Source organism: Erpetoichthys calabaricus, chromosome 5 (genome assembly GCF_900747795.2).
Source record: "Erpetoichthys calabaricus chromosome 5, fErpCal1.3, whole genome shotgun sequence".
Lineage (NCBI taxonomy): Eukaryota > Metazoa > Chordata > Cladistia > Polypteriformes > Polypteridae > Erpetoichthys > Erpetoichthys calabaricus.
Genome location: NC_041398.2, coordinates 43355513 through 43368324, shown reverse-complemented (window position 1 = coordinate 43368324; position 12812 = coordinate 43355513). Strand labels below are relative to the sequence as shown.

General features: G+C 37.5%; 1 protein-coding gene across 1 annotated transcript in view; it reads left to right on the top strand.

The window, feature by feature from the left end:
- Positions 1-12812, top strand: part of rab11fip5a (RAB11 family interacting protein 5a (class I)) — a 149605-nt gene that overhangs the window by 35370 nt on the left and 101423 nt on the right. Inside the window, exon 2 of the mRNA XM_028801476.2 lies at positions 11823-12313. Coding sequence (XP_028657309.1) covers positions 11823-12313 — 491 coding nt within the window. The remainder of the gene's footprint in view (positions 1-11822; positions 12314-12812) is intronic.

Genomic DNA, 12812 nt, shown 5'->3' with positions numbered 1-12812 from the left:
ATGCAAGAACAAATGTAATGCCTATTCTTGTTGTGACAAATACCTGCAGTTGCAGTCAATCAATTAAGGCACAGCATATTCTGGAGCAAATCATAGATTCGGACTATTCTCTAATTGTAACAAGAATGTTTAATAATTCATGGCCTGTAGAAATGAAAACATTTTGCATGAAAATTGGCATGGTAGATCAGCACAGCAAACTTTGCAAAGGTTTTGATTTGTAAATCATACAGTGTGAACATTCCACGCAAAACTTTTGGCAGCCTGAGTATTTTCTGTTTTGGACCCACACCCTATTTCACCCTGTTTCAGTTACGAGGTCCTAAGTAAGCACTTAGTTTACTTGTGCCTTAAAATGAGCTGCATGACAGAATTTCAAGTCATAAAAGTATAATTGTAGATGTCTAAAATGCAATAAGAATGATACATTTACAGTATTTTTAAAAAGGTTTCACATCAGATATCAAAATATAATTACAGATATCCCTGATTTAAAAACTACATAGATATCAATAGTGTTCAGTTGAGTACACAGTATCACAGAGTACATTTTAGAGATCTCTGATTTGCTTGCTCACTGATCATTATTAAATTGTAGAAAAATTCAATTTTAACTAGTCTGCTAGCCAAAAATATAGTGCATGACATGGAAGAGGACGAATAGGAATCGAGAAATGCCGTGTCGGCTGTGTGTGGGCGGGACCGGTTTTGAAGAGGAGCCGCAGGTAGCGTGGGGAAGGGTTTGGAAGAGGACGAATAGGAATGGAGAAATGCCGTGTCTGCTGCGTGTGGGCAGGACCGGTTTTGAAGTGGAAGTAGGACGAACCAGAAGGGAAATATATATAAGAGATAGAAGTGCAACATTTAAGGTGATGATTGCTAAGGTTACCAGTGCAGTCTTTATTGGAGTTTGATTGCCATGATCTGGTGGTGGATTATTGTTGACTATAAATCCATTTCTTCTGGGGCTAATGATCATTGATTCACAGTGCTTTCCAGACAAGGTTTTCTGATGGCATAATACCAGAACAATGTGTATGTTCATGTGGGTGCAAAGATACATTGTAGTCAATTGTCAGTTGCTGCCTTCTTTTTAGGGATGCTTTGACTGCTTGACTGTATTTTATGGCAATCCTGCCATCTGTTGCACATACTTTTGGAGCAGGGCTACGTAGTGCCAATATTTCAAAGTGTTAATGATAGAACTGTCAATTCAGCCATTTACTGTAAGTGTCTTTGCGTGTTAGTGTGTGCGTGTGTGTGTGTGTGATGAAACTTGTCTCTGGCCAGCTGTGTCCTTATGTCATGTATGACACATTCTGAATCCATGTTGTGCCAATTTAATGTCTTTCTAATTCATTTTAGTAAATCATTCCTTACTTGTCTCATCTTTTTTGCATACACAGTGAGTGTGTATTTGTATATATTTGCAGTGCCTGTAAAAAGTAGTTGGAAGTTTTCACATTTTATTATTGTACAACACTGAATTGCAGTGGATTCAGTCTGGCTTTTGTGACTCTGATCAACAGAAAAAAACTTGTTAATGTCAAAGAGAAAAACAGACCTCTGTAAAGTGGTTTAATCTAATTACAAACCCAAAATAATTGATCTCCAAAGTATTCACCCCCCCCCCCCCCCGTGGAAAGTCAGGGTGTATAATAAATGTGCGTGCAAACATTATATTGGCCACATACAGAGAACAGAAAACAAATTTATAGCACAGACCAGTGGACAGATTTATTTTATGTTATCATTATTCATTTTTTTACTTTTCATGATGACAGATGAGACTGCTTGTCACTGTATGAAGTGCAGTCATGGTGCCAGAGAAGTGCTGGACTTCCACTAAGCACTGATCCATCTGGCCCTGCACTGAAACTCCGAGACGCTTTTCTTCTTTTCGCACGCTACATTTGCTGTTATTATTATCTGTAATTAAATTATTTCCACATGTTACTTCCTCACTTTCTACCTGCAAACATCTGTGCAAAAGTCGCCATTGTCATCCACACTTGCTTACTGCTTCAATCTGATGAGCCAAATGTGCCCAACAAACAAACAACAGTCCTTTTACGGAAGTTGCGGCACGTGACTATAGTAAGACCAAGTAACGAGATCACAGCATAGTGAACAGCAACACCGCAACGTAACTGAACGCTCATGGCGACCTACAAACAACCCCACTGCACAACTGAACCGGATTGAACGAAAATGCTATTGCTGTTTTTTCCGTTTTTACTCAATTTTCATTCTCGTTTTAGTTCATTCACATATCACTAATTTTTATTTTTATTTAGTTTTAGTTTCTCTGTTTGTCTTAATTTCAGTTCTCATTCTTGTAAAACAAAAAGCAATATTTTGAGTTCTAGTTCTTGTTTTCATTATGAAAATATCACTGCAACAAACACAAAAGAACACTACAAGCAACTCTGTGAATAGTTGATTTAAAAGCACAAGTCAGGGCACGAAGACAAAATATCCAAGTCATTTTATTTACATCATTGGAGTCTAGTGAAATCACCAGTCACAGATTTATGGTAAAATGGTAATTAGAAAGCTACTGTTTTTTAAAAAAAAAAAAAATATATATATATATATATATATATATATATATATAATATATATATATATATATATATATATATATATATATATATATATTATTATTATTAGTGCTGGGTGGTATACTGGTTCATACCAAAAACCATTTTTTATTTTTGTTACAATATGGATTTTCCTTATACCGCAACACCGGTTTAAATTGCCTAAACACCATTCGGAATGTGGCGCAGCGAGAAATTGTTTAAGGGGGACCTTTTTCACTGCTACACCACTAAACACGTGCAACGAAGTACATGCGGTAGTGGAGGAATTGCACGGTGAAAATGGACAGAGAACATTCCGAAACTGAAGCTGTAGCAGATGATAAAGTTGAACATGATGACACAGAAGAACTTTTGCTGGAAAAAGGAGCAGTGTCTGTTGTGTGGAGATACTTTGGATTTAAAAGGTCGGTTTTGGACCATTATGTTCAAATGTGTGTATACTGTTTTTATACTACTGGATAATACTGCAAGTCAAGTTGTACTTGTTTTATTTTTTTCAATACTGTGCAATGTACCTGGGTACTGTGTAATAGTGTGACGACATGTTGACTTTATTCTCAACATTTCCACTTTAATCTCGTTGCTTATGACGAGAATAAAGTCGACATGTTGACTTTATTTTCAACATTTCTACTTTATTCTTGTCGTTTGTCGAGATTAAAGTCGACATGTTGACTTTATTCTCGTAATTTGTTATTAAAGCAGAACATCGTAAACTAAACTTCATCTTAAAATGAATATTTAATTTACTAGTTTTTCTCAAACCCCATCATAAGTTATGTAGCACATTAAATGCTTTGTGTTAAGTGTTCCCGGAGCCATGTTAATCGCTACTGCTTCTTAAATTGAATTCCTGTTGCACTAAGAGGAGGCGCTGGCAGCACACAGAATACATTAATTTCATGATATTCCTGCTCCCTGAACATTTAGAATGTTAAGATAAGTACTTGATATAATTTTCATGATGAAATGCATTAAAGCATGTATTAATCATGTGGGGTCACGGTGGCGTGGAGGTTGCACTGCTGCCTTGCAGTAATGGAGTCCTGGGTGTTCACTGCTTTGAATTTACATGTTTTTCTGGTGGGTTTACTCGGTGTGCTTCAGTTTCGTTTCAAAGTCATGTAGGATGTGAGGTTTTGTTATGCTATATTAACCCTGCTAGTGTATGTATTGCTCGTATTCACCCTGCAATGTGCTGGCGCCCCGTTCAGGATTTGCTTCTGCCTCGCACACAATGCTTGCTAGGATGGGCGCAACCCTGAATGTACGGCAAAATTAAACATGTATCGTGTGGTGATTGGTTATGTGGAGAAAGAAAAAGGAAGGATAGGAACTGGGGGTTTGGTATGTCAGACAGATAGCACGCGTGCAATAAAGAAAGCCCGCTCAGAAGAACATCCATTGAATTCTGTGTTCGTGTCTCTGAACACCAGATCACAAACCCAACATTTATACAATATTTAAGTTAAACCTGTGCGATACCCATTCATACATCCAGTTTTTTGGAACCTCGTCACACCTGCCATAAAGTTCTCTACACTAAACGTAGACCTGGGGACCCCTTACTGCGAGGGAGCAGCACTACCGCCATACTACCGTGCATGTTTAATACCTGCTTTAATGCATTTCATCCTGAAAATGATATCATGTATTTATCTTAGCATTCTAAATGTTCAGAGAGCAGGAATATCATGAAGTGAATGTATTCTGTGCGGCAATCGCTGCTTGCGCCTCCTGTTAGAGCAGAGGAAGTCGGTTTAAGAAGCACGTAGCGATTAACAACTGGTTCGGGGAACATTTAACACAAAGCATTTAATGTGCTACATTAACTTATGACAGGGTTTGAGAAAATTTAGTAAATTAAACATTGATTTATAGGGTGAAGTTTAGTTTACGACATTCTACTTTAATTACAACATAAACTATGAGAATAAAGTGGAAATGTCGCGAATAAAGTCAACATGTCGATTTTATTCTCGACATATAGTTTTTTTTTTTCTTCCCTGTGTCCGTATTTTTTTTTTCTTTACTGTGGCCCTAATACGCTTCTGTAGGGCTATATCACAAATAGCATTATAAATGCAAGTTGCAGTTTTATTATTTATGTACATAGCTTAGCTTGAAGCAAGGTCCATATTAATGCAGTTTGCCTAAATGATGGTTCAGTTGGTAAAGATGTCATCACCAAGTTGCACTTGTTTTATTTCATTTTATTTTAATTTGGTGAATACTGTGTAATGCACCTGGGCTTGAAGTCTTGAAGTAATAGTATTATTACTGGAAGTTAAACTATTATTTATTTTATTGTTATTATTTATTAGTTTAAATATTATGCAGTTTAATGATGGTAAAGTTGTTTAAAAAATCACTTTAATGTGTCAGTGGACAAAGATTGTTAACATTAACAAAGTGTAGTTGGTTTACAAAAAATATTTACTCTTTATTCCTTCTTCTAAGACATGTTCAGTGCAGTACAACTTGACAAGCACCTCTGGATATTTTACTAAGTCTAAATGCCTCTTTGGATGATTGAAAATATGTTGTCAAAATTTTAGTTTAAGTTGTTTACAAACATTATTCAATAAAAAGGCTCTATATTTTTTTTTAATTTATTAATTTTATTGTAATCATCCATCCATCCATCCATTTTCCAACCCGCTGAATCCGAACACAGGGTCACGGGGGTCTGCTGGAGCCAATCCCAGCCAACACAGGGCACAAGGCAGGGAACCAATCCCGGGCAGGGTGCCAACCCACCGCAGGACACACACAAACACACCCACACACCAAGCACACACTAGGGCCAATTTAGAATCGCCAATCCACCTAACCTGCATGTCTTTGGACTGTGGGAGGAAACCGGAGCGCCCGGAGGAAACCCACGCAGACACGGGGAGAACATGCAAACTCCACGCAGGGAGGACCCGGGAAGCGAACCCGGGTCCCCAGGTCTCCCAACTGCGAGGCAGCAGCGCTACCCACTGCGCCACCGTGCCGCCCTTTTTATTGTAATCATTCCATACAAATAGATCAATTTATAACAAAAAAAAATTGAAGACAAATCAAACCTCACCCCTGAGAAGGAGAGGAAAAGGCTCTATATTTTGACTGCATCTGTCATGCAATGTGATTCCTTCTCTTCATTAGTGCCACCCCCTTGAAAACTATCACTTTATGGGGCCTTGCAAACCTGAATTAATACTTGTGTGCACATTAAAATGTTTTTTTGTACAATGTACAGTTCTCATGACAGTGGAATTGGTTATTCTTAGCCAGTAATTGCAGTGGAAAATGTGGTTAACATCCACTCATGCCTGGGAAAAAAAATACCGTCCAATACCGTGAAACCGGTATAATTTTGAAAAATACCGTGATATAGTATTTTGGTCATACAGCCCAGCACTAATCATTATCATAATTATCACATTATCAAAAACACACCATGCCCACTGCAAAGGATTGTGGTGGTAGCATCATACTGTGGCGATACTTTGCTGTAACAGACCCTGGGAGGCTTGTGATGGTAGAGGATAACTGAATGTTGCAAAATACAGTGAAATCTTGGAGGAAAATTTCATGTAGTCTGCAAGTAATCTGTGCCTTTTTAGAAGATTTGTTTTCCAGCAAGACAACCCCAAGCGTAAAGACAAATGTACAGAGTAATGGCTTAAAAACATCAATGTTAATGTCCTTTAGTGGCCAATTCAGAGTCAAGATCTTAATCCAAATGAGAATGTGTTGTTGGACTCTTAAAAGGCTGTTCATTCACAATCCCTTTGCAACCTGACAGAGCTTGAGCAATTTTGCAAAGAATGGGGAAAAATTTCACACGTGCACACAGACTGGCTTGAAGTGGGTGAGTATTTATGCAGCCAGTTATTTTATGTTTTGTTTATGTAATTAATTTAGATCAATTTACAGACATCTGTTTTCACTTTGACATTGAATAATCTTTTTCTGTTGATCAATGTCAAGGAAGCCAAATTAAATCCACTATAATTCAATATTGTATAATAATAAAATGTGAAAACTTTAAAATGAGAGCTGATTTAATCTTTTGCCATATCAAGGTCATCTTGTGCTACAGGAGATGTAGCTTTATATATGAAGCTCCCCCTGTGATAGAGGAGGTGCAGCTTTAAATATCAAGAATGTGAGTATCAGCAACGTCATGAGAGTACTGTCATTGGACTACATAAAGGCTTAGGTACACCAATATATTTAGGTGTTGATGTGTTGGTACTTATAATCTGAGAAAATGGTCCACACTTCATTATAATCTGAAAGATTTGTATATTGCTATTAATCCCTCCCAGTAAAATGCTGAGACTGCACCAGTATACCAAGGACAAAATACATTTGTCTGCTGAAAAAAAGATGTACTCCTGCATGATGAGAGAGTTTTTTTTCAGGTGTGATAACATCTTCCATTTTTATTTGGTACAGTACTACAAATGTGAAATAATCCCAATTACACTCACTAACCTGTATATTGGTTTCTGTCATCTAAAATTAATCTTCCTTTTTTACTTCTCTTTCCTCAGAAAAATTTTGAAAATGCAAAGTATGAAAAGTCTGAGTCAAGCTTGTACTGTAGGTCAGATGACAGGATGTGTTTGAGAGAAATTATGTAGGGCAACACTTCCCAAGAGTCATGTAATACCAGAAATGAAGTGTCTGCATAGTATAGAAGTTAAGGAGCCTAAACAATACATTTTGAGAGATTTACTCAAATTATTATTTCTTTTGATCTCAAGAATAAAAGACTATTTTAAGATATGTGGTTCATTTTCTCCCTTTGTGCATTTCTAGATTTCTAGCTATATAATAAATATATATATATATATATATATATATATATATATATTTTATATATATATTGTGGAGACTGGCTCAAACACAGACAGGCAGACACACTCATGTCACCCAACACACGTTTATTATACATATTTACAAAGTCTTTAAGTGTACCACAAACCCCAAAGTCCTGGCCACACAACAATGCCTTTTCTCTCTTCAGGCCACCTCCTTGCCTTCCTCCCCACATCATCCAACATCCACCCGACTCTTGTCTCCGTCTGAAGGTAGGTGGCCCCTTTTTATACACACCCGGATGTGCTCCAGGTGCTCCCCGGCAATCTTCCACCGGCACTCCCCAGTGTGGCGGAAGTGTCGGCTGTGTACCTGGAAGCACTCCAGGTGTCCCCTCTTTTCTTCCCCCCAGCACTTCTGGGTGTGGCAGAAGCGCTGGGGTCCAGGGTCCCCAAGGCATCGGGACACCCCCTGGCGGTGGCCACGGGCCCCTACAGGGTAGAGCTTCCAAGCCCTGCACCCGGCCCCCAATACAACCAGGACGGATGTCCCCTCGCGTTCTGGAGGAGGAATGAGCCCTCCTCCTGTCTTCCTGGGCATCCCGGCCGGGCATGAGGCCCGTCTGGGTGCCACAATATATATATATTTTATATATATACAGTGGAACCTCGGTTCACGACCATTATTCGTTCCAAAACTCTGGTCGTAAACCGATTTGGTCGTGAACCGAAGCAATTTCCCCCATAGGATTGTATGTAAATACAATTAATCCATTCCAGACCATGCACTGTATCTATAAAATATATATATATATCTATAAAATATGTATATGTATAAAATATATATATACAGTGGAACCTCGGTTCACGGACGTCTCTGTACATGTCCAAATCGGTTTATGACCAAAAAGTTCGCCAAACTTTTGCCTCGGTTCACGACCACACACTCGGTATACGAACAAGCCAGTTTCCCTTTCGGTTTGTGCGTGCTGATGATTTCCGCACGTGTTGCATTGTTCTTGGTCAGACGTGCGTGCTTTCGCTGTGAACTCTTTGTGCTCTATTTCATTTCCCTTCTGGTTCGTACGTGCCGATTACTGTATTTAAGCAAGTGTTCAGCCTCTCCCTGTTCATTGTTTTCAGTCAGACGTGCATGCTTTACCTGTGAACTCTTTGTGCTCTACAGTATTTCGTGTGCTTTTGCAGTTAAGCAAGTGAAGAGTGGTGAGAAGAAAGTTTTGCAGAAAATTGAGATCGAAGTAAAGAAAGAAATTATTGAAAAGTATGAGCGTGGCGTTTGTGTTACTGATCTTGCCGCCGAGTACAAGAAGTCAAAATCAATGATTTTGACTATTCTAAAGCAGAAAGAATCTATTAAAGCAGCTGATGTTGCAAAAGAAGTTACAGCGTTAACCAGGAAGAGGCCTCAAGTGCTGGAAGAGGTGGAAAAACTGTTGCTAGTGTGGCTGAACGAGAAGCAACTTGCAGGGGATAGCGTAAGCGGAGCGATATTATGCGAGAAAGCCAGGAAGATTCATGGCGATTTGCTGCAAAACTATCCTTCTACGAGTGGCAAAAGTGAGGAATTTAAAGCCAGTAGAGGATGGTTTGAAAAGTTTCACAAGAGAAGTGGCATTCATAGTGTGGTAAGGCATGGAGAGGCTACTAGTTCTGATGCTAAAGCTGCGAAAGAATTTGTGAAAAATTTCACAAAATTAGTGGAGGACGAAGGCTACATCCCGCAACAAGTCTTCAACTGCGATGAGACAGGATTGTTCTGGAAGAGGATGCCGAAGACTCTCCCTCAAAACTGTAACCTCCTCTCCACTCAGTTCCTCCTCACTTCCTTCATGTCAGAACTCGACTCATGCAAGATGAGTTTTCTTGGTGGTTTATGGTTAGTTTTTGTATTACGAATTTTTCAAATGTTCATTTTTCAGTTCGTTGTGTGAATTGTTGCAATGTTACTTTTCTTGGTTGTTTATTAAATTTCTGATTTTTCGAATGTTCATTTTTTTCCCTGTGCTTAAAATTCATTAAAAAAAAAAGTTTACACAGCAATCGGGTTGTAAGGCTATTAGCGTGAACTCCTGTAATGTTACTTTCTTGGTTGCTTATGGATGGTTTTTAAATAAAGTTTGGATTTGTTCAAATGTTCCATTTTTTTCCCTGTGCTTAAAACTCATTTTAAAAAAAAAACAACAAAAAAAAAGAGTGTTTACAGCGATCGGGTCATAAGGCTACAGTATAGCGCAAACTCTTGCAATGTTAGTCTTCTCTGTTGTTCAAGGTTTTCTCAGTGTTATTCAATGTTTTTTACATTTAGTTTACTATTACGCTGTGCATTCTATGGTTTAATTAACTATATTTGTGCTTAAAAACTTAAAAAAATATATATATTTACATACAGTTCGTATGGTCTGGAACGGATTAATTGTATTTACATACAATCCTATGGGGGAAATTGCTTCGGTTCGCAACCAAATTGGTTTACGACCAGAGTTTTGGAATGAATTGTGGTCGTGAACCAAGGTCCCACTGTGTGTGTGTGTGTGTGTGTGTGTGTGTGTGTGTATATATATATATATATATATATATATATATATATATATATATATATATATATATATATATATATATATATATATATAATATTCTGTGTATGTACTGTATATGTTTATATGATCTGGTTAGGCAAATAAACAAGGTGGTTAATTTTGCAAATAATATCAAACTTGTTGGAATATCAGATAATCTAGAATTAGTCAAGTAAATGTACTTGCATTGGGAAGTAAAAATGTTCGATTTGAATTCATAATGGAAGGTCTGAAAAGTGCAGGTACTCCTTATGAGAATGATCTTGGAGTCACAGTGGACTCTTAATTGTGTACCTCCAGGCAATATACAGAACCCATTAAGAAGGCTAACAGAATACTAGGTTATACAGATCAATTTAGCAACTGCAAATCAAAGAAGGTTGTGCTTAAGCTTTATAAAGCACTGGTGAAAGCTCACCTGGAGTATTATGTGCATTTTTGGAGTCCAGGCTATACAAAAGACATAGCAGCACTAGAAAAAGTCCAAAGAAGAGAGACTAGGCTGACTCCAGGACTGAAGGGGGATGAGTTATGAGAGGAGGTTGAAGGATTTGAAAATTTTCGGTTTAAGCAAGTAGAGATTAAGAGGTGACATGATTAAATTTTAAAAAGTATGAAAGGAATTAGTACAGTGGATTCAAGACATTACTTTAAAATAAGTTCAGCAGGAACTGTAGGATGCAGTTGGTAATTTGTTAAGGGTAAATTTCACACAAATGTTAGAAAGGTTTTCCTCGCACAGGGAAGCATAAACTTATGAAATAAATAGCAAATTACAGGGTGGCCCACCAAAAAGTGGTATTATGATGGAGAGTAGGAGTTTAGGGACCTTCAAAACTCACTTGATGTTATGGAGAAATTAGGTGGATAGGATTGGAAATCTTTGTTGAGCTGAATGGCCTGTTTTCAATAAAATTCTTCTAAAGTTTTAATGCAATGTTTGAATGTAATTAGCTTCAAGTCTGATAATGATACCAGTCATTTACCTTTAAAGTGATGTGTCCCAGTTATGGCCGGTTGAAGGGGGTAGAGTTCTTCCAATTACTTTCTACCCTGGCAATATGAATGGGAGTAGTATTATTCAGGTCCACACTTCCTTTTAAACAATTCTGAAATTCTTAAACTGTAAAAATCTAAAATTATTTTTGAAAATACCGCTTTTTTAGGAGTCAAATGTAACCTGATGCCAGTGATGTAAAATTATGAGAGACTGCACTAAGTGACATAAGTTGCAAATAGTGAAATGAAACACTTTACGGGTCATGGTGTAATTTTTTGGAAGTACATCTGAAAAGTTTTAGTAGTACTTCAGTTTTTATCCTTGACATAGGTCTAGTGATAGCAAAATACTGTTAAGAATGACAGAAAAATTATGAAATTACCTTTTTTGCATTATAGTCAAAATGGAAATCAATAGGAGTAGTTTCAAATATGCCATATAGTGCTAGCATTCTGCTATCTATTCTATGCTATATATGCATAGTCTATTTAAAGGTACATGTGAAATACAAAAGAATGATTTTATATTTACATTAAATTATAACAGCCAAGGCTGAAATATAGGTGGAAAAAAACAATGCATTGTTTTAGAAAATGCAAATATAGTTCATAAGTAAAAATGTAGGTAATAATGTCAGCACAGAAGTTTAATTTATTCCATTCATTGTAAATATTCCTAATGTTTGTCATTCCATATTCCAAAATATCTATTATTTCAGATAAGGAATTGGAAATATATGCTAGTTTTATTTTGCTCATTTGTTGAATTCTTTGTTTATAATCTTCATTTTATTTTTTCCCCTCAGGTGGTTTAAGTTACATTCTAAGGTTGGGAAAAAGGAGAAGGAGCGAGGGGAGATTCAAGTGACTGTTCAGTTCACACGCAACAATCTGACTGCCAGCATGTATGACCTCTCCATTAAAGATAAGCCCCGGTCTACTTTAGGGAAGCTCAAGGACAAGATGAAGGGCAAAAAGAGTACAGAGTCTTCATCTGCAATAGTGCCTAGTGCCTTTGGAGCTCTTTCTGGCAAAGGGGGTAGGGAAATAGACGAAGATGATGAAGAAGACGACGAGCAGCACGAAGAAGGCAAGCGAAGCAAAGTCAAAGGGTTCTTCAAGAAGCAGAGGCTGCGCAAGTCATCAGATACCCATTCTAATGCCTCAGTTGCCTCCACAAACAGCGTCTCATCCTCTCCAGGGGGAAGCCTCAGTCCAACCGCTGGGATCAGTGTGGTAGTGTCAGATCTGTCCAATTCACCAAGCTTGAGCAGCAACCTAACTGTTGACAGTCCAAGTAAGTGTACTTCAGGTGGGAAATGTGCATGTGATATGTAACTAGAGTGCCTTTGAAGCCAGTAAAATAATGGGAAAATTATAAAATGATAAACCTATAGGATTAAGTTTTAATAAGTGAAGCTGACAAATGCTAAATGCATTATACCATTTTTTAAATATATTTTAACCACATTGAGAAGACGTATACAGATATTCCGAAAATAAATGTAAAAAGTAGAGAAATTAATTGAATGAAATCTCACACCCTTATTTTAGTTTTTGGTAGCATTTTGATTTGCAGCAGTTACTGTCTGTTAGTATATGGGTCTGTATCATTGAAGCAGCTGATTGGCTATTTTTGGCAGATGTCTGTTTCAACACAATTATTCATTGCCTGCAATCACCAAGTCATTCCACTAATTTGTTATTAGTGCCTGGGCTAGTCAAGGATATCTATTTTTTGCCTCTCCACTGCTAGTTTTGCTATGCACTACATACATAGGATAGACAACATTCTC